This window comes from Chanodichthys erythropterus, chromosome 18, assembly GCF_024489055.1.
Source record: "Chanodichthys erythropterus isolate Z2021 chromosome 18, ASM2448905v1, whole genome shotgun sequence".
In the NCBI taxonomy this organism is placed as follows: domain Eukaryota; kingdom Metazoa; phylum Chordata; class Actinopteri; order Cypriniformes; family Xenocyprididae; genus Chanodichthys; species Chanodichthys erythropterus.
This window is the reverse complement of record NC_090238.1, coordinates 7,114,133-7,140,321: the sequence shown is the minus strand read 5'-3', so window position 1 is coordinate 7,140,321 and position 26,189 is coordinate 7,114,133. Positions and strand designations below refer to the sequence as shown.

At 37.4% G+C, this 26,189-nt stretch overlaps 2 protein-coding genes across 5 annotated transcripts; both read right to left on the bottom strand.

The window, feature by feature from the left end:
- Positions 1–774: 774 nt before the first annotated feature.
- LOC137006224 (solute carrier family 22 member 3-like) lies at positions 775–7,774 on the bottom strand. 2 transcript variants are annotated; one of them, XM_067366836.1, is made up of 11 exons: positions 7,062–7,774; positions 6,661–6,764; positions 6,394–6,548; positions 5,967–6,135; positions 5,703–5,820; positions 5,098–5,204; positions 4,736–4,950; positions 4,521–4,629; positions 2,762–2,874; positions 2,574–2,673; positions 775–2,487 (listed from the first exon to the last, which is right to left on the bottom strand). In XM_067366836.1, the coding sequence occupies exons 1-11, from the start codon at positions 7,452–7,454 to the stop codon at positions 2,400–2,402; spliced, it is 1,671 nt and encodes a 556-aa protein (XP_067222937.1). In that variant the 5' UTR covers positions 7,455–7,774; the 3' UTR covers positions 775–2,399. The 2 variants fall into 2 exon arrangements, with proteins under 2 accessions (XP_067222937.1, XP_067222938.1); XM_067366837.1 differs by having other exon boundaries at positions 2,578–2,673.
- A 4,471-nt stretch (positions 7,775–12,245) lies between these two features.
- On the bottom strand, positions 12,246–24,421 carry txlnbb (taxilin beta b). Of its 3 annotated transcripts, none has more exons than XM_067367549.1 (10): positions 24,319–24,421; positions 22,554–22,776; positions 22,312–22,403; positions 21,108–21,278; positions 17,037–17,231; positions 15,391–15,510; positions 15,116–15,190; positions 14,932–15,024; positions 13,047–13,142; positions 12,246–12,856 (listed from the first exon to the last, which is right to left on the bottom strand). In XM_067367549.1, exons 2-10 carry the CDS (start codon positions 22,759–22,761, stop codon positions 12,302–12,304), a joined length of 1,605 nt encoding a protein of 534 aa, XP_067223650.1. In that variant the 5' UTR covers positions 22,762–22,776; positions 24,319–24,421; the 3' UTR covers positions 12,246–12,301. The 3 variants fall into 3 exon arrangements, with proteins under 3 accessions (XP_067223650.1, XP_067223651.1, XP_067223652.1); XM_067367550.1 differs by having other exon boundaries at positions 22,554–22,773; positions 24,319–24,416; XM_067367551.1 differs by lacking the exon at positions 24,319–24,421 and adding an exon at positions 23,693–23,713 and having other exon boundaries at positions 22,554–22,773.
- Positions 24,422–26,189: the final 1,768 nt, after the last annotated feature.

Here is a 26,189-nt window from a genome sequence, read left to right as displayed (position 1 = left end):
AAAGCTCCGCGAGAACGATCCAAAAGCACAAGGAGTCGTATGCTCTACAAACACACCCTTAGGCCTACGGCACTCCGATGTCACCCGCCGAAATGGTCCGCGCTGATATATCTTCTACAAGATATATCAGTCTGGTTAGTCCGCCCTCCATCGCACCTTGAGTCAACTCCAAACCGTACCATGTAATCAGATTTGTTTATTTCAGTGACACAAACAGCGTCACTCTAGTGCGGCGAAAGTCCCTTCAATATCACCAAAGATTACGCACGTGAGACCCGAGAGTTTGTTCTATTCAGCCGTGAATTCAGTTTTAAATGACCAAAAACACATTATTTGCTTTTCGCTGTTGACTCTCTTGTCGCTTTGCTAACGTCATATTCGCCCTTCTCTGATTGGTTTACTCCGATTCCTGTTTGCTCGGATTTGCTCCACCCTAAAAATTTAATTGATTCAATGGCGACCAGACTCATCCGCTGGTACAGCGGTGAGGCTGGATTTTCCAGGCAACAGCACCTGTACACACACACATATAAAGCGCATGTTGTCTTTATGATATGTATTTGCTTGATGAGTAATTTTATGTTATGATAAACGTTAGCATTAATTTTGTAATTTGTTGCTATATAGTCAATTGTTTTCATTTATATGAATGTGAATTAAAAATTCCAATATTGTTTATTAATCTGTTCTAGCTCTTATGGTGTTGTGAAGGTGTTATGAAGTTAATAAGGACAAATTAAGAAAGGAATACAGTACAACATCAGTTCAGCAGCTAAATCCTTTATTATTTCAACTGGGCTCGTACAATGTTTCCACTCAGAACAGTTTGAAAGTATAATAGCAGTTGTAACAATACAAAACTTATTTGAGGAAGTGCAATCTTTAAAAAGTGTTCACCTCATCAGGTTCAGTGATCTCAAACAGGCTGAGTCGTTTTGAATTCCACTGTTGAATGTTCTCCTGAAGTCTTAGCGCCATGACCTTAATCAAGAGCATTTCTTCGCTTTTGCTTCATAGCTTGACAAGCTTAGATTGTTGTGAAGTAATGATTTTTTTAACAGTTTATATTTTTTTACTAACCTTCGCACTATTTTCACGTCAAATGCCTGGCACTGATTTTTTTCCCCAACTTGTTTAACACTCAGACTGATGGTTGATTGTTCAGGTTTGTTTGTCCTATTAACACACTGTGGTTGAAAGGCTAACCCCATTTCCCATGATGCCCTAATGTATAGAGCTACAGTAACACTGATGTACAAAACAGAGAGGGCCATTCAAGCTTAATTTAGAGAAGAAACTGCTCTATTTTTAGTGCCTAATAGATTGAAAACTAACTCTTTTTTTTTTTTTTTTTGGCCAATACACTTAATAAACTGAAATTCATTGAAAAACTAATTACAAAATCTGTATAGCACTGCAGAACTAGAATGACTAGATTGGGTGTTGCTGAACATGCCCCAAAGATTAATGCATTGTATTTACATTTTGTTCAGACTAATGTATAACATGATGCAAGAGAATTTGCCATCTCTTGTTAATTAACAAACTATTGTCTTAAAACTTACAGTCTCTGAAAGCATCTCTTCATTAAAAGCGAATTTCATGGATGACTGGATGTGAATTGAGCATGAATATAAAACAGCTTAAAGACCCTTTGTTGTGAAAATCAAGTTTTTAATGTTGTTTATATGTCTATGTGGTGTTAATAAGCTTTAAGGCAAGCCATGTCAATACCATTGCTGAGTATTTTCTCCTTAAAACTGCAATGAAAAAAAAGACACAGTTTGAATCACGCGGTTTGAAATCACTGGTGTCTGTGACGTCACAATCTACATTGTAACCAATCACGTCAACGAGCCAGCAGGTTTTAGCATATCATTAACAGCAAACTAGTTGCTAGTTATTATGAACTATATGCCTTTCTCCACTGTTCAAAGTGTTTGTGAGGATACTGATTGTAAGAAGGCAGCTGTCTGACTGACATGGCGGTAACATTAACAACACATTTTTAGCATAGTCAAGCAAAAGGCTAATCCTATTAATTACTGTTATGTGTCTGATGTTGTAAAGAGTGATGCCATTGTGCTGCGTTGAGCAAGTGGAGACGGATCTAATTTGCATATTCATTGAACTATGTATACTAAATGAGACAAGGCGTAGAGTTACATTCAAGCTATTTTAAGGCATGAAGACTTTTTTTTACAGGAAAAAAAAACTTTTAAATGTGTAATTTTGGTGATTAAAGTGGGATAAAATTATTATAAAGGGATAAAATTATTGACTACAGGGGGACTTCATATGACCCAGAATTTCTCTTGTATGCATATTGCATATATAACATTATGGTAATATTACAGTGTTAAACATGTTATTACACACAGATCTTTTTGTGATTGAAATCACTTCTGGGGTGTTCTCTCAATAGCTTTCATCGGAACAATGCTTATTTCAGGAAACTGACCACCATCTTTTTCCTTTTGTTTGCGCCTGATAAAGAAAATATGACATTATTAACAGGATAAACTAATAACTGGCCTATTATAAGTGAACTGAAAACAGAAAACTTGACTTACCTACTCATATTTTCCACATCATCCACAGTTTCTGGGAGATCTACACCTTTCATTTCTGGTAAAAGCATCACTAGTCCACTGTACAGAACAGACATGGCCCCTGTGTGGTGATGGAGAAAAATGTGATAGCTGATAATAAACAAGGGAATTACTTGCATTTTCATTTATGCAATTGAAAGTCTTCTTACCGTAGACAAACAGGGGAAGTTCTTGCCAAATACTAGCTAATCTGTACAGAATAAATGGAGCAACAACTGCCCCAATGTCACTAGCTGAAGAGCACACAGATACACCCAAGTTTCTGTAAAATAGGTAACAAAAATATGTAAATTACTAACAAAACAGAGAACATATTGAATGTGTATTTAAACAAATACTCAATCTAGAAAAGGAAAATTCAACCCAAAAAACTCTGGATTTTAAAGCTTCAACTGAAAGTTTCAGACAATTTGATAGTGTATAATACTCATGTAGTTTGCATACTCCGGCATTTTGAAGAGTGATTTAAAGTTTGAAGGTTATATAAGCATTACATTTGATATCATTTATGAATTTCTATGTGGTTGCTAATGTCCTGTGTGTGATTGGTATGTGTGGCGACCAGGGCGGGCGAGAGCCGTGAGGGAATGGCGCGAGGCCGGTGGCGCGAGTGTTAATGAGCTTCACCTGGGAGGCGCACCGGTCTTGAGTCCCTCACGGAGGAGCTCCGGGAGCATAAAAGGAGGAGCGACTACCGTGGAGGACGAGAGAGGACCAGGCCTGGACTTTATTTTATGGTTTATTATGTTTGTGTGGCCGGCAGACGTCCGCGAGGGTCTGCCGGCATTACTTTCGTTTTGTTCTTTGTTTATTTTGAATTAAAGTTTTGTTGAATGTTCGCTGGTTCCCGCCTCCTTCTTCCCGTATCTACTGACCACGTTACATTGGTGCCGAAACCCGGGAGGAAGGAGGGACATGCTGTCGGAGAGCCCTCGCTGCTGAGGGGGATCGCGGTGCTGCGGAGTTCGGGCAGCGCGGAAGTGAAGACCGCGAGAGGCTGCCCGAAGCGGTGGTACTGGAGCCTAGAGAAAGGTGGGACGGAGAGCTCGAGGCCGTGCCCCTGGGACGAGGTGGGGTGGATGCCGTCCAAGAGGGAGCGGAGGAGTCGCCGCCGTTCGCCGTGGGCCGGAGCCTGCTGCCGTCCGCCATAAAGGGGAGGAGCAGGGAACGGGGGACTCGCTGCCGGCTGCCCTCAGTCGGAGGAGACATCGCCGGCCGCCAGGAGGCGGTCGAGGATCGGGCCGTCCACCGAGCGTCCAGTGCCACCGCATGGCACCGCGAAGAAGAGCCTCTCGGCAGGCTGAGGACCAAGCGGCAGTGTGTCGGGGAACCGGACCAAGAATTTTTTTTTTTCTTTCTTTCTTTTTCTTTTTCTTAAAATAAAGGCCTGGACTTTATTTTATGGTTTATTATGTTTGTGTGGCCGGCAGACGTCCGCGAGGGTCTGCCGGCATTACTTTCGTTTTGTTCTTTGTTTATTTTGAATTAAAGTTTTGTTGAATGTTCGCCGGTTCCCACCTCCTTCTTCCCGTATCTACTGACCACGTTACAGTATGCTATTGCTATAGCTGTTCTGAGTGATTGCTCTGGTATTGATAGGGTCAATGGGTTTTGGGGGATATTTAATTGAAAAACCTGTGGTCACTTACAGTATATAAGATAAAGCAACTGATTGACACTGCAAAATTTAGTGCATGCAGCTAGAAAGATCAACTAGGGGAAGTTGTTTAAAAATTTGGTCTCTGTTAAAGGATTTTGAGAAATTTGTAAAATAGCAGTATGCCAACCAATGATAGTCATGAGACAATATTCCAAAACACAAATATTTGTCTTTAATTAACCATTAACAACAGCATTAAAACACTTACTGCTTTCACTGACTAATAACGACTGATAAATAATCCAAACCTGAGCGGTGTTGGATACATTTCTGTGTTGGCAAAATTCACAGTCTCATTCCCAATGGCAACAGCCAGTCTTCCTATAATTGCAATGGTTCTTTTGAGCCAGGAAATATCTTGAAAAATAGAATATTGTACACTGTGAACACCAGACTTAAGAGTCATGTTTTGAAATAACACAATAAAATAATCTGCCAAAGCGTTTCTGGTGGTGTAGCTTACTTGGTGAAATAAATGGTACAGCCAAACAAGCAGCACCTCCAATAAAATTGACTGTAGCCATGAGGGGACGTCTGCCAATTCGGTCAACTAAGAAATAAAATATAATTCCAGTTGGAAGCTCCACCAGAGCTGAGATGAGAAAATCCAGGAAAACATTATCCCCTGTGATTCCTAAACGTAACACTAAACCCTGGAACACCACTGCACCAGTAAACCTTTAGGAAGAGGATGCAACAAAATCTGTAAACATCACACTACAGTATATAGTGCACTTGTTCTAATACAGAAATGTTTTGCTGGTTTAAATAATTTGACATTGTTAAACAATAGCATAAAAATGTGTATTCAAGGACACAGCTCACCATGCGTATATCAAGATGAGGGTGTGCTTCCTCATTTTAGGAGTCTTAAATAAATCTTTAAATGAAGGGTGCATGATTTCTTCTTGTTTTTCTATCAGAAGATCCATCTAATCAAATGAATACAAAATAGTTCTTGTTTAATACATAGCAGCATGGTGTAGAATTACTTATTTGAGACATATTACTCAGACACAACGAGCACTAATCTCTGATGTGAAATCAAACAAAAAGCAAAAGGGAAATTCTAGGTAATGTAATAAAGATGGTGACTATAGAGACTCTGACTTGTTCTATACCAGAACATAATGCAATATTCAATTCTAGAGTCATGTTGGAATGATTTCCTATTAAATGGTGAAAGCAGATTGCATGTGTCATAATTAGGTTTTAAGGTTTGTTTAGTATCAGATTTTGGTGTTGATGAATTTTGATAAAAAACAAATACTACTAATTTAACTAATTTAAAATTACATTTTGCATGCATTTTCCTATGACAGCGTGAGAAGGATAAAATACATAATTGAACATCAATTGCACATTTTTTGCATAAACTTTGGATATACTGTACTAGAACTATGAGGGTGATAAATAGTCTTTCAAATTACCTCTTGGAAGTCTTCAGGAAGGGATCTTTTATTGCACTTGGCAATGCTTTCAATAATATTTACAGCTTCTTTTGTCTTCCTTTGTGACAGTAACCATCTGGGAGACTCTGGAATAACCCTGTGACAACATCAATGTTTGCCAAATTCAGTAAATGATATATGATGGAATACCAATAACTTGTAGAATTAATAAAGAGAACCCTCATTTCAAATGTGATTAAGAATCATTCATAAATATGTTATCATTCCATTGCAAGCAAATACCAGTGATAGACCAGAAAGATGAATGTTGGTAGGGTCATGGCCAGCTGTAGGTTTTTCCATGAAGGAATGTAATACGCAAGAGCAGGAAGAAGCACCAAACCCAATGAGTACAGAGTACGGGACATAACGGAGACAAATTTCCTGTTGTTTGATCCAAAAAATTCGATAACTGTTTTCAAAAAGGAAAATATATCAAGATAACAAGTCTGCAGTATTAAAGCTTGAGTGCATGATGTCTGCTAAACTTCAAAACTGCCTTTAATAAACATATCAGTGAAGTTACACACAAAGTACAATGTCATTTAAGAAAAGTGATTGCTCTTCAACTATCTTTTTAAATGACCAAATTGTTTTTATTTAACTCTTGGTTTAGAGATCTCATCTGATGTTAATTTATGTTTTCAATAGGCACATAAAAAGTACTCACTTAAAACATATGTGGCAGTCCATGCTCCTTTGGCGAAAAAACCTTGCAAAAATCGGAAGAAGAGGAGCAGAGGGTAATAAGGTGAAAAAATAATACATATTCCAGAGACTCCAAGGCCAAATATAGATGCAATAAAACATGATTTTCTTCCAAACCTGTAAACAAATATTTAAACACCTTTACCTCAAATCTGACATGCATCGATGCCATTAAAGATAATGCAATTTTTGAGGCTTGTTGAAATATTTAACAAGCATTTGATCAAACCTGTCAGCTAGGTATCCAGTCACGAGGGCACCTATAAAGAACCCTCCAGCTAAGGTTGCCTGATTCAGATCTGCAAGCCAGGAATCTTCACAAACCAATGAAAACTAGGATACATGAGGACAACATTCAGATTAGGGTAAATGTACCATAAAGAATGCTCTTTCTGCAAAACCAATTGTAAACGCACATGCAAGTATATACATGCCACCACTGCACATATCTAAAGACATCCATCTATATTTAGAAATGTTACTAAGGAGCTGTGTTCAAGTTTAAACATTGATCAGTTACATTTTAAAACATGCAAATCCAAAGCAAGCAGATGCATGTTAATGATTTGTTATTTTCACTTCAGTTTTGAGTCAATTCTGAAGCAGAGCCGGCACAATATTTATTCTTACCTCTGTTACAATGGTGGTCCGGTTCTCATAAAAGGTCCAACCATCATTACAGGAGGAAAGATTAGTGCTGTTGGTAAAAATGAACCGGTCGACGGAGACATTACAGGTGAGCGCGCTCTCGTTCCAACGCGCGTCAAACTTTACACATTTACTAAAGGCACTGCGTGGGCCAGTGCGAGGAATTGTTAGATCCCGCACCTGCTCTTCAGAGAAACCACATTCATCCTGGAGACCCGAACTTTTACACCAGTGATCTGGCGTATATCCTAAGAATACAACTCCTATTAGCACAAATGCGAGCGGCAAAATAGGCAAAGAACCTAAAAGAGAGATTCTCTTCTGATACAACCCGAAATCACCAGCATGTTGCAGAAGTTCATCAAAATTAGACATGTTTACAAGGGTGGAAAAGGTCTCTTTCTAATCCTTACTTTATCATGCAGGCTGTTGTTGACACTTAAAGTTTGGACGTTTGGTGTGGTTTACCGCAGATACTACAGAGTGAGTCACGCATGAGCTTTAGTGCTGCGAAGGTGGAGTTATGAAAGAACCTGATCAAAGTACCTTCACGTCATGTGAGGAAAAAAACAGTCAGAAACTGTTAAAGAAAGATGAGCGATAAGCGATATAATTAACGCTATGAATCAAATGTGCCTTTTCATGACAGATATCGTGTCACGAGAAATCAGCTGTCTCATACAAGTTACAGCAGCGGCCCGCGTTTTTTTAACCAATCAGAAGAACGCTCGCTGCCTGTCAGTCACTTTGCGCGTGTGAGTTTACTATCATCGGATTGGCTGGCATGTCTGCAACCATAGCTTGCCTTGACGCATATGAATTCTGTATCGCAAAAGACTTAAAGGTGCAATATGTAGCTACTATTTTTAGTAAAATATCCAAAAACCACTAGGCCATTGTTATATATTTTGTTCACTTGAGTACAATATCCCAAATGTTTCCAACTATTTGTAAATCGTGAGAAAATTGCAATTTTAAAGCAGAACTAAGTAACTTTTTTTACCTTCATAAATAGTTTTCTAAGTCCTTACGATGGTTAATTGACTTGTTGTGGTGTGTTTGAGGCATGCACTAACCCCCTCTGGCACGTCTATGCCAAAAAACAGCACTTGCAAGTTGAGCTGAGCCGACCCGAAACAATCTCGCCTCATGTTCACGTTCACGCGAAGGTGAGAAAATGCTTTACGGTTATTCAAAAGCAATTTATATATTATGACTATATAACACAATTTAGAAAATTACCCACCTCCATCGAGATTTCTTGTACTGTATAAAACTACTGCGCTGGTGAGCGTTGTAGTCATTGTAGAGCTGCGCTTGGAGTATTTACGACAGTGTGATTCACTGAAGGAACCTGTAGGGGGAGCTTCGCAAATCTTACTGAGTTCCGCTTTAACCCAGGCTCCGGGACGTGTGAGGAGTCGCCTGTCAATTGCATCATACCCGTGTTACCTTCGGTTTCTGGTTTTATTTTGTAGAAACGGAACACCAAAGACGGTTTAATATATTACACGTTTTAACCCTTAAATGCATGACTGTTTTGCCAATCATTCTTACATATTCTGGTCTTTATCGACCCGGATCTATATCTAACACGGAAGGATCTCTACCTGTTGCGATATTGTAAAACTCCTCTGATATTAGAGTAACAATTAAAAAAGAATAAAATAAATCATATTTTGTTACCTTTTGGAGCTTGAAAGGGCTCTGTTTGAGCAGATGTTTTATGCCATCATCACTGTCCTCGTCAGAGCTCATTTCCCAGTAAATTCAGCAAATAATAGTTTTATGTTTGAAGTCACGAATATGAGCCCATTCGCGAACGTATTCTCAAAACTATATAATCTTCAAAATCAATATTTCGATCGCTAACAGCTTCACCAGATCCATCCAGTAACAGTTACAGTTATATTTGATGCGTGTATAGCTACTTGCTCTGCAGTAAATCGCTGAGCCATTTCATGTTTTTCTTCTTCTTATTATATATATATATATATATATATATATATATATATATATATATATATATATATATATATATATATTATATTATTTCGGTTTTTTGTCTGAATGAGTTGTCACTTCAGCATTGTGTATCAGACATTGCCACCTTGTGGAATAAAGGTGAATTGCACTTAATCCGTCATCTAAGATTCCATTATTGTGCAGAAAAAAAAATATACGTAGGTTACATTCATACACACCTCGTTTGCGACAATTTTTACAAAAAAATAATACAAAAATCGGCATTCTTTTATAATTTTATGATTTTTTTCTTGTAGCTATTCTTTATAATGAATTTATTGAGGATTACCAAGAAGGTTGATGTCTAACTTTAAAAAATGAACGAGGAAGAGGGTAGTGAATGACGTACAGAGTCACTAAAGACCCGATGTATGCATTTAAGGGTTAGGCTAATACAAGGGAACATCTGTTTTGATATATTTATAGACCGAAAAAGAATTGTTATAGCTCAACAAGTTAGTCTTTTTTTCGATTTACCATGCTTCACCATGTCTCGGAGAAAAACACTATTTTGTCAAATAGCTAATATAGCGTAATCAGATGCAGCTTTGTTTTTAGTAACAGTAATACATAATTTTCTCCATCATACCATACGTTTTAAAATTAATTCCATGCCATTCATCAACACAAGACATCCAATATTTAATATGATATTCTAAAATCGATCTATCTTACTGCACTGTGTAACAAAAAGTGTCTCACAGCAGCTGCCGAGCGAATGCACAGAGTAACGTTATAACATCATTTTCAACACACTTGATATTATCTCATGACCGGAAAAGCGGAAGCGGCGCTGGCGGCTGTGTCATAATAATCCGCTTGTTAAATTGTGACGCCGTTTCTGGGTCCAAGCTTCAACTCGTTTCACTTGCAAATGCCATCGACGGCCGTTTATGAGCACTATTTATTCATATTAAACATCAAACATTTTAAAAAGTTAAACATTTTAAATACTTGCAGTCTACACAACAGTGTCTGTGCTCACAGTGTCACAGACATTAATATTTTAACGATTTATAAAAGATGAATCACTGTCTGGCCATCTGGAATTTTGGTATGGAGATAAAGGTTACAATTATAATGTTTTTGTAGTATTACACCACACTGTGTGTGTACATTAGCACCGTTTGTTGTTTTTCTTGTGGTATGAGATAGAGCGTTTGGACCTGGAAGTGACGCGTGACATCAGACTTAACAACCGAATAAAAGTTCTGCTGCTCGTGAGGCGTGTGTTGCGCAATTGCTCCAGCGGCCTCGTTCAGCTCCCACAACACTCGGCCCTGCTCTGCTTCATACTACAGTAACATTAATAATCACATCTATGAACATGATTTCTATCCCAATTCTATTCCACCGTCTGTTGAGGTGAAGACCACATGTCCCAAGATTGCGCTCTAAAAAATTACACATATAAACTATTAAGACTATTTTGAATTAGTGCGGAGCCCCCTAAAAAGAGACATGGTGGTGAAAAAAGAGATGGCAGGAAAAATTATTTGTCAATGCTTTTGCGTTCACTCTCAAGTGTTTTGCGTTCCCCCAAGAAACTTTTTGATCGCTCGCAAAATCTTTGCTTTCCCCTGAGAAACTTTGCGTTTACTCGCGAAACCTTTTGAGCTCTTTGCAAGCGCACAGTTTCTCGGCAGAACGCAAAAGTTTTTGCGAGTGAAAGCAAAATTTCTCAGGAACACAAAATATTTGCAAGAGTACGCAAAAGCACTGACAAATAATTTTTCCTCCAGCTCATATATTTTTCTTTCACTCATATTTATTTTACCACCATGTCCCATTTGGGGCTTCGTAATACCGTGACCACTTTTTAGACCAAATTTACCACTTTTAAACAATAAAAAAAGTTTCCTTTCTTTGAAAAAACAAACTGTTTGGTTGATTAAAGGCATATTATTTTTTGGTTAATTATTAGGTTTTTTAACAAAACTCATTGAGTGTGAAATTATAAAGTGACAAGTGCACATGTAGCCTAACATTAGAATAAAGTATTTCTTGGATCTGTTAATTATTTTCTGGTTTATTATAATATTCAAACAGCATCTAATCTAAGGAAACCTATACACCATGTCCACTATTTAAAGCTATAACGATTCAATATACCGTATACCCAAAAAGGTAGATCTTACATGGTTCAATATGCTTATCCATACACAATTTATGCTCTGCCACGTGGCATCAAATGACTCAACTCAGGAATTTTGTAAATCAAGTTAAACAAAGTACTTGTTTGCAGTTTCACAATAAAGAACAACACCCACAATAATTACACTGAATAGCCTGAATTCTTTGCATAACTGCTGTAAAATCAAATCCTGACATGATTCTCACAAAGTTCATCTTTCTTTAGACACGAAAACAGTGAACAAAGATAAATTCATCTATAGAATGTTTGTCATTTTGTTGTCAATTTTAGGTATTTTCTGAATGTAAGTCATCCACACTCTAAAAAGTCATCCACACTCTAAAACATGCTGAGTATAGCACTTTTCAGATTTTTATTAAAAAACAAAACATCCCTGTCAATGATCAATTATTTTGATATTATTGATAAGGTCAGTTTACTTTGGCCCAAATATGAACTTTGAACTTTGTAACATAATCTGTATTTCACATGCGTTTCTAATTTTACTCACCAGTGTTTATCCGCAGGGTTCTCATCTGCTACATTTTAAACTTGAAGGACAGTCTCACAAAAAATATGAATAAAATTATATGGAAATGCACAAGGTAGTAGGTTTTATTTTCAATAATTAAATATATGTCAAAAGTGTCTGAAGTGAGTGGTTGCAGCAAGAAGGGCATACGTCAACGTAAAACATGCCAAATCTGCTGTGTGGATTATTCAACTGTGGTGACACCTGATAAAAAAGGGAACAAGCCGAGAGTGAGAGAGATAATAAAGAGCCAATAATGATTTAGTATAGGAAAATGTGATTATCCTCTCTGTATCTGTACTCTCCAAAATGTTGCAGCAGTTTCTCCAAATGTATGCACTGTTTATCACCATTTCACAAGTTCTGGGTTGTTTGTCTAACATCAAGTCTCTTATAATGTCTTGAAATACATAATACTACATGCAAGTATGATGTAATAGTTCAAACATTGACTCACAAGCATGATGCATTAAGATGTAGTATAAACTTTATTTGTAAATGTGTGGCAAATTGACATTCAGATTAGTCTGTCTAATCAACCGACTGCATGTCTTTGTCTCTGAGCTCTTGATGTTCTTCAGACAGTGTGTCTGTGAGGGGTTGCATCTCCTCTGTGAAGTTGAGCTCCTCCTCGACCTGTTCCTCACAGTGAGTGGCGTCTGCACTCTCAGCACAGCTATTCAAGTCTTCACAAGGCTCTGGCGACATGTGGCGGCAAATGGTGAACGCTGCCGCGAGCTCCTGTAGCCGAGCTTTCTCAGCCTTCAGGTTGACAAGCTCTTTGGTCAGCGGTGTCGCATCTGCGGGAGACTCACAGATTGGATCAATAGGAGTGTCTAGATCTTGGCTGACCACTTCTGTTGAGACTGCCACTTCCTCTTTAGTTACTGCAACTTCCTCTGTTGCTTCTGTATCTTTCTCGGTAGTGACAGACGCAGCAGCCGCTGCATCGTCGGCTCCGGCCTGTTGGGACCCATGGAGCTTCTGAAACAGTGTTTTCCTCTCGTCTTGAAGCGCTCTACAGAGATTCTCCAGTTTCTTGGTCTTCAAGGTGAAGAGTTCGAACTCTTTCTCCTTCAGTGCTTTCTGCATGAGAAAATCTTGATCATATTACTCCACATCTACTATAAAGTTCAGCATTACTTAAACACTGTGTCGAGATTCATTCTCTTGAATCTCATATTACAGCTACTTGTTTAGTTGCAAACATTAACTGTACAGATATGGTTTGCTGCATTCTACAATGTTGCTGTTCTGTATGAACTGAGTAACTTACATCTGCAACCATATCAAGAAGAGCTTTATTGCAGCCATCAAAACGTGATTTCCAGCCCATTGCTTCCTTCTCCAACTTTTTCATCTTCTTTGCCATCTGTAAAATAAATCAACATCTTACCATGTAGGCCTACATAAGACAGACAGCAAGCTGCTTTTGCCATATCAACATATTTTGTTGATCCTGGAACAACAAACCTACAGTAACCCTACCCATGAGTTATCCTTAAAGGGGGGTGTAATGCTGTTTCATGCATTCTGACTTATTTACACTGTTGAAGAGTTGGATTCTCATGCTAAACATGGACAAAGTTTCAAAACACGTGTTGGACGTATGATGGAGTATTTCTGTGTCAAATGACTACTTCCCGTTTCGGGACAGGTTTCTGAGAGTATTTTTCAAGTATGGCCTGTATGACGTCAAAAGAGAGCGGAATTCCTTGTTAAGCGTGCACACATATCACCCAGAGCAAGAGAACGCCCATCAACGCGTTTCGTTCGGGATACGGAAGCTGAGAGATTTTCCAACAACGGCTGTGTCCCAATTCAGGGGCTGCACCATTTGAAGGCTGCATACATCATCATTTAAGAAAAATAACCATTACATTGCAATGTAAGAAAGAAATTACAGTATTTTACACCCCACAATGAATATCAGTCAATTTTATTATGGTTACTCTTCTTAAATATGACATCCTTGCAGACGTATACAGCCTTCAAATGCGACCTCCGGAGGATTCAGCCTCTGAAATGAGATGCAGCTCCTGTAACTGAAGGAGTGTGTTTTTGGTTGTGAGGGAAAGATTACCTTTTTCAGCTTCCCAAAGAACCCAGCGTTAAGGGAACAGAGGATGAAGTTTTTTTTCCGAGGCAGCAATGGAGTAGTGCACGTATGTTTGTTTGTTCCCGGGATTTCTGTGATGAATACTTTGTAAACAAGTCCCGGTTCGATTTGCAGATCGCGGGTGGTGAGCAAAGCTGCATCAGATGTCTATGTTTTGTTGGCAATCGGCGCGTAAGTGCATATAATGTAAACAACACGAACGCTTTTGTTCCCTTTGTACTGCATATTTATTCAAGATTAACATGAGATTGGCGGAAACTGTATGTGATACCCCCCCCCCCGCTTTAAAATCAGAGGGAAATGATAGGTGAATAACACTGATGTAGAAGCACCAAAAAACGTTATACTTTTCCCTCAAATCTGATTGGTTGTCTGATTTTTATGTTCAGTTTTCATTTTAAATTTATTTTAAGTTTTTAGTAATTTTGTTATGTGCATTTGTCATTTTATTGTTTTTTAATTATTACTATTTAATATACTGTATATTACTTTACTATTACTATATTGCTGTTTATTTTTATTTAAGGTGCTAGTTTTAGTTCCATTTTAGATTTTATTGCTTCAACTTAAATGTGTATCTGTGCGAATGCAACATTTCTAATATAAGTTTTTCATTTAATTTTTTAGATTTATTTCAATTAACAAAAAAGTTTTTAATAGTTTTAGTTAACAATACCCTGGCTTAAACTGAGAGACCCCAAGCCCCTTTTAATAGCTCAAAAACATATTTAACATTGATGCATTTTATGTGAAATGACTGTATTTTACCAGACAACATATTTGAAAAGTTAGCCATTTTGGACTTAACCACATTTCTGAAAAGTGCAAGCTTCAATAATATCTGTATATTGGGTTTTGATTATATATTCATCATTTGATTATTGATTAACAGTCAATTGTGATATTTCTACAATATTATTGTTTTTACAAATACAGAACATGGGGTCAAACAATGTTCTTCTTATACCAACACAGTGGTACAGTACATTACTCAATGACTTAACCACTATAAAGTGACTAGAAATGTGTCAGCGATACACACCTTATCCATGTCCTGTTTGAAGCTGGCATATACACCATTGCTCTTAGATACTGTTCCTTGGAATTCATCAAACTTCTCAGAATATACAGCAAGCTAACAGAAAAAAAGTGTTATTTTGTGAACAAATATGATTAGAGAAAAAAAAAAAAAAACTAAAGATGTGTAATATTTTATGTAAATTTACCTGGGCCTTCATGTCAATCTCTTGTCCTTTCAGAAGTTTAACCTGTATTTTGGCCTCTGCAGCCTGCTTCAGTAACTGGAGAATACAGATAGATCGGAAGTAATTGAATAGTCCCAGAAAAAAAGAAAAAAAAAAGTTCAGGAGTTAAGTGCATTGCTTAAAAGCACAATGGTGAAAACTCATGGTTTATATTTCTCTGGGCTAGCAAGATAAATTAGAGTAATAAATGCAAGATCATTTATGCAATGCATTTTTTCTTTAGATATTTTACTCACATGCTCCTTCTCCAGCTTGTGTTTCTCCTCAGCATCTTTGAGCATCATGTTGGCCTGTTTAAGTTTTGTCTCCAGTAATTTCTGCTGCAGGTCTCTGTGCTTGAATACTTTTTCAAGATTCTGCATTAAGGCCAAAAACATGATTATTCAATTATTCTTCAATTCTTATATACTTCTATGCACATTCTACTTAAAGGGATAGTTCACCCAAAAATGAAAATTTGACGTTTATCTGCTTACCCCCAGGGCATCCAAGATGTAGAGGACTTTTTTTCTTCAGTCGAACGCAAATTATGATTTTTAACTGCAACCGCTGCCGTCTGTCAGTCAAATAATAGCAGTGATTGGGAACTTGAACAATAAGAGTCGAAAAAACTTCCATAGACAAATCCAAATGAAACCCTGCGGCTCGTGACGACACATTGATGTCCTAAGACACGAAACGATCGGTTTGTGTGAGAAACCGAACAGTATTTTTTTTACCTCTAATACATTAAAGTATATGGGCGAGACATCACTTCCGTCATCACAACGCATTTTTTGACCTCACTAACAGGAAGCTGAACGAAGTTGGACATAGTGGTGTATTAGAGGTAAAAATTATATAAATAATGTTCGGTTTCTTGCACAAACCGATCGTTTTGTGTCTTAAGACATTAATGTGTCGTCACGAGCCGCAGGGTTTAATTTGGATTTGTCTAAGCAAGTTTTATTTACTGTTATAGTTGAAGTTCCCAATCACTGCTATTATTTGTATGACAGACGGCAGCGGTTGCAGTTAAAAATCATAATTTGCGTTCGACTGAAGAAACAAAGTCACCTACATCTTGGATGCACTGGGGGTAAGCAGATAAACATCAAATTTTCATTTTTGGGTGAACTATCCCTTTAAGGACTAGGTTTGAAACACTTTATTCAAATCAGGGTTATTATAGTTAACTAAAACCTGTTCATTTCATTCAAGTTTCAATTACTTGAAATAAAATAAACATAAATTGAAATTAAATCTAATTAAACTTATTTTAAAAGCCCACTGAAGTGCCTTGGAACGCACAGCTTTATTCACTGTGTTGACGTAATTTCCAACAAAACAGGTAGGCAGGGCGGGATATGTCTATCGTCTATGGACCGGAGCAGATTGTTGCTCACGCTGCGGTGGTTCCCGTGACACTAACGCAAAAAACGGACTTCATTTGCATCAATGGAAAGCATATTTAGACTGTCTGAATCATTCCCTATCCTCTGTATAGTGCACTATATGCCATTCACCATATAGAAACTAATAAACGTGTGACCAAATGACCGGCTGCAGCTTCAGCATCTGTTTATAGTGTATGAGGGGGCGGGACTTCAGATTCTAGAGAGCATTTGATTGGACAGAAGATTTGATGAGAAGCTGAAGTCTGCAGTGATGTCATGAAAATCTGCTGTTTAACTTGATGTACAAAAATAAATAAAACTAAAATTTAAATAAATTAAAAACTTTTTAACCATTTTTTTTAAATGACAAAAACAGAACAAAAGTAAAATGAAAAATTATCCCAATTATCCTTAATTATAACTATAACAGTATCTCAATGAAAGCAAAATAACACTGATTGAAATGATAGGATCTCAGCTCAAACCAAAGTGATGTTTTTCCATACCGCCTCTCGCTGGTCATATTTTGATATGAGGTCCTTGAGTTTCTCAGCCAGGTCACTGTTCTCCTGGCACAGTTTGTTGTTGCGACTGCTGTGTTCCTCGATCTGGGCCTGGATGTCCGTCAGTGTGCTCTGGAAATGTGTAGTGATTTCCTTCCTCTTGAGATCATCTTCACGACACCTCTGTAGAGTTTCTTCCTGCACCAAATACGTCATAAGACAGAAGTAGATATGAGTTGTGTCAACTTATAGCTCTAGTAAAAAAATCTGTTATACGCTAATGACATTAGTTATCTTAGGTTTTGTTATGTCTGTCAGTAGGGGGCGATCTTGAAATATAAACCCTTTTACTGGGATTTTGTATAGTTTGCCTTTTCAGTGTTTATTAACACTAAAACATTGTTTATTGTAAAGAATGTTTAAAATCTAAGAAATATAACTTTAAATATAACTTCCCCATTAGTTAGGTCCCATTATTTAATGTTAGTTAACTAACATTAACAATGAGCAGCAATAAATTTGCTATTAGCAAATAATCTTTGTTAACATTAGTTCAATCATGACAACTCTTGGAATAGTTTTAGCATATTGAATATGGCAATGTTAAAGGTGCAGTAAGTTATTTCTCAAAGTAGTTGCTGAACATTGTTGATATTTGAAATCAACTAAAACAAACACACCCCTCTCTTCATTGCTCCAGCTCCAAATTGACCCTCCAATCCTAACCGCCCTGCTCCAAATCGGTCTCGAACCACGATAGCTGGCATTGTGAGGAAAGTGAACTAACAAGGATGCTAAACGATAAACAACACCACATTCTCTAGCAGCCATCAGCCGCTCTCCTGCATCACCCTGCACAACTCTCACTAGCTGGTATCCATAACACACGCAATGCTAGTATGGATGTCTATTTATCTTAACAGAAGTGCAACAAAATAATGCTTCACGAAAAATAAAGCGAAGATTATGAATGAACAACAAAATGAATGCAAGCAGTGATGAAAGGGCCCTTGCACCCGGGCTTACTGCCACCCGGTGGCCTTAGGAAAACTGAACAGTGGGCGATATTCATTTAAGCAGATAACTAGAGGAGAAATATGGCAAAGTCATTTTGATGCACCACAGTTGCTGCCAGCAGGTGGTGCTTTGACTATTACTGAATATTGCCAAGTAGATGTCTTCAGGCCAGGACTATTATCAAACATGAAGTGTGGAGCAGATCGAACATTGTATGCCTGAGTTACAACAACTTCCTGTTTCGCGGCGTAAATCGCATACATTAGCACTTAGCCAAGTGTTGCATGATTTAACATGTTTCTAGTATGTCTGGTACTTCATGGCATATTTAAATGTGTTTCTGGGAGTGAATTATTGTGTAAACCATGCCATTTCCTGTTGTCAGCAGGTGGCGCTATGACTAACTGAATATTGGCATAGAGATGTCTTTAGGTCAGGACTCTTATCACACATGTGAAGTTTGGGGCAGTTCAGACACTGTATGCAAAAGTTACAACAACTTCCTGTTTCATGGCGAAACATCAAACTTTGTCACAGACAAGCCCTTAAGTGAAAAGTAAAGATCTTTGGAATTTAATGTCACAAAGGCCTTTAGATTAGACTGACCAAATATGATGTTGATCTGATTAAAGCTCTAGGAGGAGTTAGTTAAAGTACAACGTCTGGAAATGGCAAAAACTGCAAAAATTTTGCAGAGACAACTCAGAATATCTCACTTCCTGTTGGGTTTTCAGATTTTGCACCCAGGGACTGTTGGGCTGTTAAATGTGTCTGCCGAATTTCATACCTGTATGTGAAACGTAGCGTGAAGGGAGCTTAATTGAAATTTTGTAGGTGGCGCTATCGAGCCATTTTGCCACACCTAATTCTGAAACCCATATCAGGTGTAAATTTTCACCACTTCTGATGCGTGTGCAAAGTTTAATGAGCTTTCGAACATGTTTAGGCCCTCAGAAATGCAATTCATTTCGGAGATGAAGAAGAATGGACTGAGCAATTACAATAGGGTCCTCACACCATCGGTGCTCTGGCCCAAACAAGAGTTTGTTGTTAGTCACCAATAGCAAAGCAGCTCCAGACATTCAACGACACTCAGTGTTACTCACGTATGGAGTGCAAACAAAGCATCCTCTGCTTCTGTTTTCAGGCCTTCCCGCTTAGCTCTCTCCAGCACTGGAAAGCTTTTCTAATATTAAAGCGGGTCCTAAAGCTCTTTCCTGATTATAACCCTTCATTTTCCAGTGATATTCTTATGAGCTTTTCTCTTTTGGAATGTCTCTCAGACATCTCTTTTTCTACAGTCTTTCTTCAAATCTCCCTCTTGCTCGTTCTATGTAAGATATGCTACTGCATAATTAGACATACATAAATCCCGCAGCAGATCATGGCAGGTGGAGCTGGGGAAGGTAGAGGGTTTCAGAAGAACAATAGCTTACAACAAACAATGAACCAGACTATTTAAATGTTGAGCAAGCAATCTCATTGGCTGCAGGATCAGCCAAAGACATTTCCCATTTATTGACTGACACCTCTCCTGTCCTGTGTAAACATGATGGGTATTCTATTCTTGTTTGAACTGCTCTCTCTACTGTACAGGCATGAATTTGCATTTCCTTCAGCCTGAGGCTTATTCATTTCACTTTTGGATTGAAAGGGCCTTAACATTTACCAAAAATAGAACTTTTTTTCATAAAGACAAACAAACAGCCTAGCCCAGATGAGAAAAAGTAATGCAAAAGTAATTTAACATATTACTTTCCATAAAAAGTAACACCATTAGTTTAGTTTTTTATGGAGTAATACTGTAATGCATTACTTTTAAAAGTAACTTTCCCCAACACTGGTGATTGCTTGCAGATTGCACAGCCTGCACCCTCTAGAGCAGTCATTCCCAAAGGCGGGGTCCCGACCCACAAGTGGGTCGCGGGAGATTTTGTATGGGTCGCCAAGTCGAGCACTATTTTTCAGTGTGCTTGTAACACAGTTCGTAGATACGGGAAGAAGGAGGCGGGAACCGGCGAACGTTCAACATAACTTTAATACCAAAATAAACAAAGAACAAAACGAAAGTAATGCCGGCAGACCCTCGCGGACGTCTGCCGGCCACACAAACATAATAAAACATAACGTTAAGTCCAGGCCTGGCCCTCTCTCATCCTTCACTGTAGTCGCTCCTCCTTTTATGCTCCCGGAGCTCCTCCGTGAGGGACTCAAGGCCGGTGCGCCTCCCAGGTGAAGCTCATTAACACTCGCGCCGTTCCCTCACGGCTCTCGCCCGCTATATGTGTAGTTCAAGAATTAACCGCACGAGGGAGATCATCGTTTTCTTCCGTTTATTTATTTATTTATTTATTTATTGTTCTTTAGCTGCGCTCTGCACTCGGCAACCAGACATAAAAATGGATGCTTAGCTAATTAAGAAGAAAAAAACAGCTAAAGACCAGGCTAACACTGCCAACAGCCAAAATACCGTCCCAGAGGGAGGCCAGCTTGACACTGTAATAATGAGAATATGAAAACAATGAGATGCCCTATCAACTCTTCCTTTCTCATTTCACCTCTGCATTTTACTTTTTTTCAACAACAGGTAAATAAAAAATAATTGTGCTTTGTCAAATATCTGTATCTCTTTTAAATAGTTAAGTGGAAGCTTAACTGACCTTAAAAATGGTCATACATATTTTGCTAATGCATAAATTCTCTTTGTGATATATGAACTATATGGGCCTAATGTTTATTGGGTCACAAGAATTTATCGAATTTAAAATGTGGGTCCCCAGAAAAAAAGTTTGGGAAACACTGCTCTAGAGTTTCATGACTGAACTAGATATTTAATAGAAATGTTCATTGTTAGTTCATGTTAGCCCAGGTAAATTAACAAATATTAACAGACAATATTATAAATGCTTATATTTTCATTGATAGCTCTTGATGTTAAACCTTTTGTCTTTTTATTATTGATGAGCAGGTTTTGATTTGTGCTCATTAGTAGATATGGGTGTTTATAGTAAGACATTTTCACACAATCATATCCATGAGCTGAGATGATATTGGCACCTTTAACGTCTTATTGTGTCTTTGCAGCTCCCTGCACAGGCCTTCTAGTTTACTGCGGGCCAGAACAGCTCGGCTGTGTTCACTCTGAAGCTGATCTTTCTCCTTTAGGACCTGAAGAAGTTTCTTCTGCAGGACCTTCAGCTGTTTCTGGTCCGAGCGATGCTCCTCCAGCTGCAGGGTATTTGCACACATAATGAGGTTATGATCTCTTTTGTTTACAGAAATATAAAAACTGCATATAGAAAAATATAACAAGCTGAAAAAAATAGAAAATTCTTTCATTCATTCATTCATTCATTCAAGATGAAATATTGGAAATGTACAATAAAAGACCCTAAATAAAACTAAATAATATTATTGAAATAAACGATTGATATTTTATACAAGGATGTAAATTCTGTTTGTTTCTTAAAGGGATAGTTCACCCAAAAATTCTGTCATTAATTACTTACCCTCATGTTGTTCCACAGCTGTAAGACCTTTTTGAACACAAATTAAGATATTTTTCATAAAATCCAATGGCTCAGTGAGGCCTGCATTGACAGCAAGACAATTAACACTTTCAATGCCCAGAAAGCTATAAAGACATATTTAAAACAGTGTATGTGACTACAGTGGCAGTTTGATATGCGCTCCGAACCACTGATTCAAAACAAAAGATTCATAAGCTTCGAAGCTTCATGAAGCAGTATTTTGAAATCACCCACCATTAGATATTGTTAAATAAAGTCTTTTTTTTTTTCTTCTTTTTTTTTTTTGCACAAAAAGTATTCTCGTCACTTCATAACATTAAGGTTGAACCACTGTAGTCAACTGTTTTAAATACGTCTTTAGTAGCTTTCTGGACATTGAAAGTGTCTTGCTGGCAATGGGTTTTTATGAAAAATATCTTAATTTGTGTTCCAAAGATGAACAAAGGTCTTACGGCTGTGGAACAACATGAGGGTGAGTAATTAATGACAGAATTTTCATTTTTGGGTGAACTAACCATTTAATATTCTCAAAATGGTTTCACAAAGGCACAAAAATGAACTAAAAGAGGGGCTGATTTTTCCAAATGCATATGTGGATTTTTACTCTACCCTATAGTTAAGCAGCACTCCAGCATACAACATTGAGAGTACAGGGTTTTGATTGTTTTTTTGTTTTGTTTTGTTTTGTTTTTATGTTTCAAATGCAGAACATTGCTGATGATTGTACTCACCAGTTCTGCATGTTTTTTGATGAGAGCTTCTAGTTTCTGCTCAGGCGTTCCCAGTTTATTTAGGCTCTGCATGAGCAGCATGGCTTCCTTCCCTGTGATTATTGACACAATTTACAATTCACACAGTTTGATTGAGCGAAGTGGGGAAAAAATAAGCAAAAAGAGGAAATACTTGTTTCAATTTATCACTAATCACATTGCCATTGATTCAAATAGTGTTAAATATCTTGCATGTGACTCACCAAGGCCTTTAAGCATCTTCTTCTCCATTTTATGCTCTTTAGCTTTGCCTGGAACAGCTTCTTCCTCAACATCCTCAGGCTCACCTGGCTGTTCGTTCACCTGGTAGGTGTTGATAATGTCCTCCAGCTGCTGACCCAGATCCTCAGTGAGGTCATGGGTCACATCAGCCTTGGTGTCTTCATTTGTAGGTTGGGAACAGCTCTCCATCCTGATTATATTCTGCTATTGAGATAGGCAGAGTCAGTGAAAGATGGGATGAATTTGTCGCTTCTAGATTGAACAGTGGAGCCATTTTACAAGGTTTTGCTTCAGATCAAATGTTATTAACAGTATAACAAGTACTAAATAATGCAAAATGAAAGTTCTTCAAACTATGTTTCATCTTATGTTGTATCACAAGTTTTGATATTATGTTAACATGAACTTACAACGACCAACACGTCTACAGCATTTATTACTATGATTAGAGTTATTATTATATATTACAGCAACTTATCTAATGTTAATCTCATTTACTAATACATTTTTAAGTTGTATATGTTAATTAATGTACTGTGAACTAACATTAACAAAGGTGGATAAATGCTGTAAAAAGAATATATTGCTCATTGTTAGTTCATGTTAGTTAACTAATGTTAACAAATGATACCTTACTGTAAAGTGTTACTGATATTGTTTAATGGGATGGTAAAGATTTTTACGTTTTTGAAGAAAAACACATAAGTTAGTCTACTTTGATTAATAAATACAAAGAAATATATTTTTAAATTAATTATAGAAATTGAACTTTTTAATACTTTTTGGGGTAAAAATGTCTATTTTGATTCATAAAATAAATAGTACTTAGAGTAGTTTTTAGGTTGAATTTTAAGGTTGAATTTCCCTGAATGTATCACTATTCATAAACTATTTAAAACTAAACACTTTAAACTTTAAAACTAAAGCCTTAATAAATATATATATATATAGAGAGAGATAGATCATTTTATATATATATATATATATATATATATATATATATATATATATATATATATATATATATATATATAATTTTATGTGATTCTTAAAGAATCACATAAAAGTGGACACATTAGAGCTCATGAGGGGAATTGCTTTGAATTGATTTAATTCTTACTTATTCTAAAGATTTGTTTGGAGTTGTTTACCCCCTGAGCTACAGAGTGACTGTCTGTTTCCCCTGTTCATCTGGTTAAATTTAGCCGCTCTGTCCCGGCTGATAACTCCCCCTGATTTCACAAGCACATGGCACCTGTTCATGGCCTGAAGTCTATTTCAAGAGACCCTTAATATGGTCAACTTGTCTGCTTATTCTCCAGCATGTCAATGTTCATGAATTGTCAAATTATATGTTGTAAAATTTCATTGCACATTGAATAAAAAAAACATATATTTAAAATAATCAATTTTATATTCCACTGTTTTTTTTGTTTGTTTGTTTTTGTTTTTTGCATCCCAGTTGACCTACACTGAACCTTCATGCATTGCAATGTATTTTCCATTCCTCTTGCACTGATATTTTCAAAGATTCGACACACACAAGACCTTAGCTCAGAAATTCAGCCTAAAACCATGTTCTGTTACACTAAAACATGCTTTTCATGCTGAACACGTTGAAATATATTTTCTTTAACAGTATGGCAATCAAACATCCAGTCAAACCAATTCACATTAAAAACTATGACAGTGACAGTGCATGAGACATTAGGTAAAGTTCAGGAGGAGACGTGAGGAAACACTTACCAGCAGGAGCAGTGAGGGAGTGAGTGGAGCAGAGCTGAGCCGAGTTGCTGTCAGGACGAACGCAGCAGCTGCGTGAGGCAGACAGACCTCAAAATAATCAGGAGGGATCGTGCTCAAACACACAACACATTGAGCTGTGCTGAATTCTGTGCAAGCCCATGCTGAGATTCAAATCATGTTGTACAATGTATGTCAAACTCATATCACGTTCATCTATAGTATAGGTAAAGAATATCTGTGTGACTTTTGTCTAACACTGTTTGATTGTTGTGAAATCTGTAAACATGCAGGACGAAGCCAGATTTGTTTCAAAACAATCATAGCTTTTTACAATTTTAGTATATTATCATTTGAAACTGTGAATCTCAGGAAATGTCAAAAAGTCCGGGTCTATTTTAGGCCTATATGACTGCTTTTGTTATTGCTTTTTGCATTGTGAGGTTACCATTTTTTATTATTGTACTGCAAAAAAAAAATGACTTGGATGTGGGGAAAAAAAAAACATGATAATATTTTCATTTGTGGTAGTGCCTTTTATGCAAATATGATTTATGCTGATTTAAATTTAAAAATGATATTATAATGTAAAACTGTGAATCTCATGAAATCTCAAAAACATGTCCAGGTGATATTTCAATCCCCCCAAGAAGCCTATTTTTTGACTGTTCTGTTCTTTTTTTATTGTGAAATTAATGACAGTTAAGCATATTTTCACACTATTTTTCATTATTGTTATGCAAAGAAAAATCTCGACTCAGATTTGGGGGAAAAACACAATAATATTTTTTAAAAAATCAGCATGGTTTTATTTGTGGTATTGCTTCCATATCATGCCCCTGTTATGCTATTTTAATGGTTCCTAATTTTGTTTTGTTTCTTCTAAAATAATTTTACATGCATCCAAGATCAAAAACTTTACAAAACAAGACAATATATTGCTTTAAAATCAAGCAGCTTTACCGTATTAAACATGAAAAACAGTGTCAGTGTCTTGTTTCATCAGAATCACAACTTAATTTTCTACTATAAAGCAGCTATCCAGTATGTTCATGTTTTCACTCGTGGACGTCTGACCTTCACGGACTGAACAAGAGAAATGAAGTGGAAAAGATTTCCACGTGAAAGAAGGCAGAGCCTCAGTGCACACCTACCTATTACGTAATCGGCATGGACCAATGGTCGTACAAAGGTGTTTGCCAGCCGAAGCAAACTTTTCCAGAAAGTTAGTTTGGCAAGCTGTTTCGAACTCCCAAAACAAACTTCAAACGAAGTTCATTTTGGCCTGATTTTGTTCAAAATTACATCACATCAGTTCGTTCTTCGATTTTGCTTGAACTATCGAGGCCTTTAGTGATACAGTAACAATGGCATTGTTTGTTTCCGTATCAATTCCAGTATGTGTCCTCATCCTTTTTAAGTGGATGCAAAGTGGATTTTCAGCACTGAATGCATCTCAGTTACATATGTAACCCTTGTTACCAGAAGGAGGGAATGGCATCACGTCGGATAACCAAAGAATTGGGATCTCGCTAGAGAGGCCAATCTATTTTGAGTGTAACTAAAATGAGGCAATGCACATTGGCATGTGATAATTGAATCAACTGTGCCGTCCCGCAGCGTGGGTATTTAATGAGCAGAAGGTGCATCGCATACTTCAGGTTTTCGCTGAGGAGCCGAACCGAAGTGGTACACCAGCTGTGGCGACGGGACGTGAAGTCTCCGTTTCCTCCTTCAGGGAACAAGGGTTACATACCTTTCTGAGACATTACCTTTCAGCCAGTCACGCTCAATGTCACATCGGATGACCGACGAATTGGGATCCCTACCAAAGCACCACAGGTGCTGCCACCTTTCAGTGACCTGCGTAAGCC

What these genes read in the sequence shown, in the direction of transcription:
- txlnbb (XM_067367549.1), bottom strand. Translation starts at nt 22,761, where the DNA reads ATGGAGAGCTGTTCCCAACCTACAAATGAAGACACCAAGGCTGATGTG. An exon ending in TCAAAAAACATGCAGAACTG is followed by an intron (nt 21,279 to 22,311) that starts GTGAGTACAATC and finishes AATACCCTGCAG; the next exon opens with CTGGAGGAGCATCGCTCGGA. An exon ending in GACACAATAAGACGTTAAAG is followed by an intron (nt 17,232 to 21,107) that starts GTGCCAATATCA and finishes TATTTGGTGCAG; the next exon opens with GAAGAAACTCTACAGAGGTG.
- LOC137006224 (XM_067366836.1), bottom strand. Translation starts at nt 7,454, where the DNA reads ATGTCTAATTTTGATGAACTTCTGCAACATGCTGGTGATTTCGGGTTG. An exon ending in CTCATCTTGATATACGCATG is followed by an intron (nt 4,951 to 5,097) that starts GTGAGCTGTGTC and finishes CTCTTCCTAAAG; the next exon opens with GTTTACTGGTGCAGTGGTGT. An exon ending in ATGTATCCAACACCGCTCAG is followed by an intron (nt 2,875 to 4,520) that starts GTTTGGATTATT and finishes CCTATTTTACAG; the next exon opens with AAACTTGGGTGTATCTGTGT.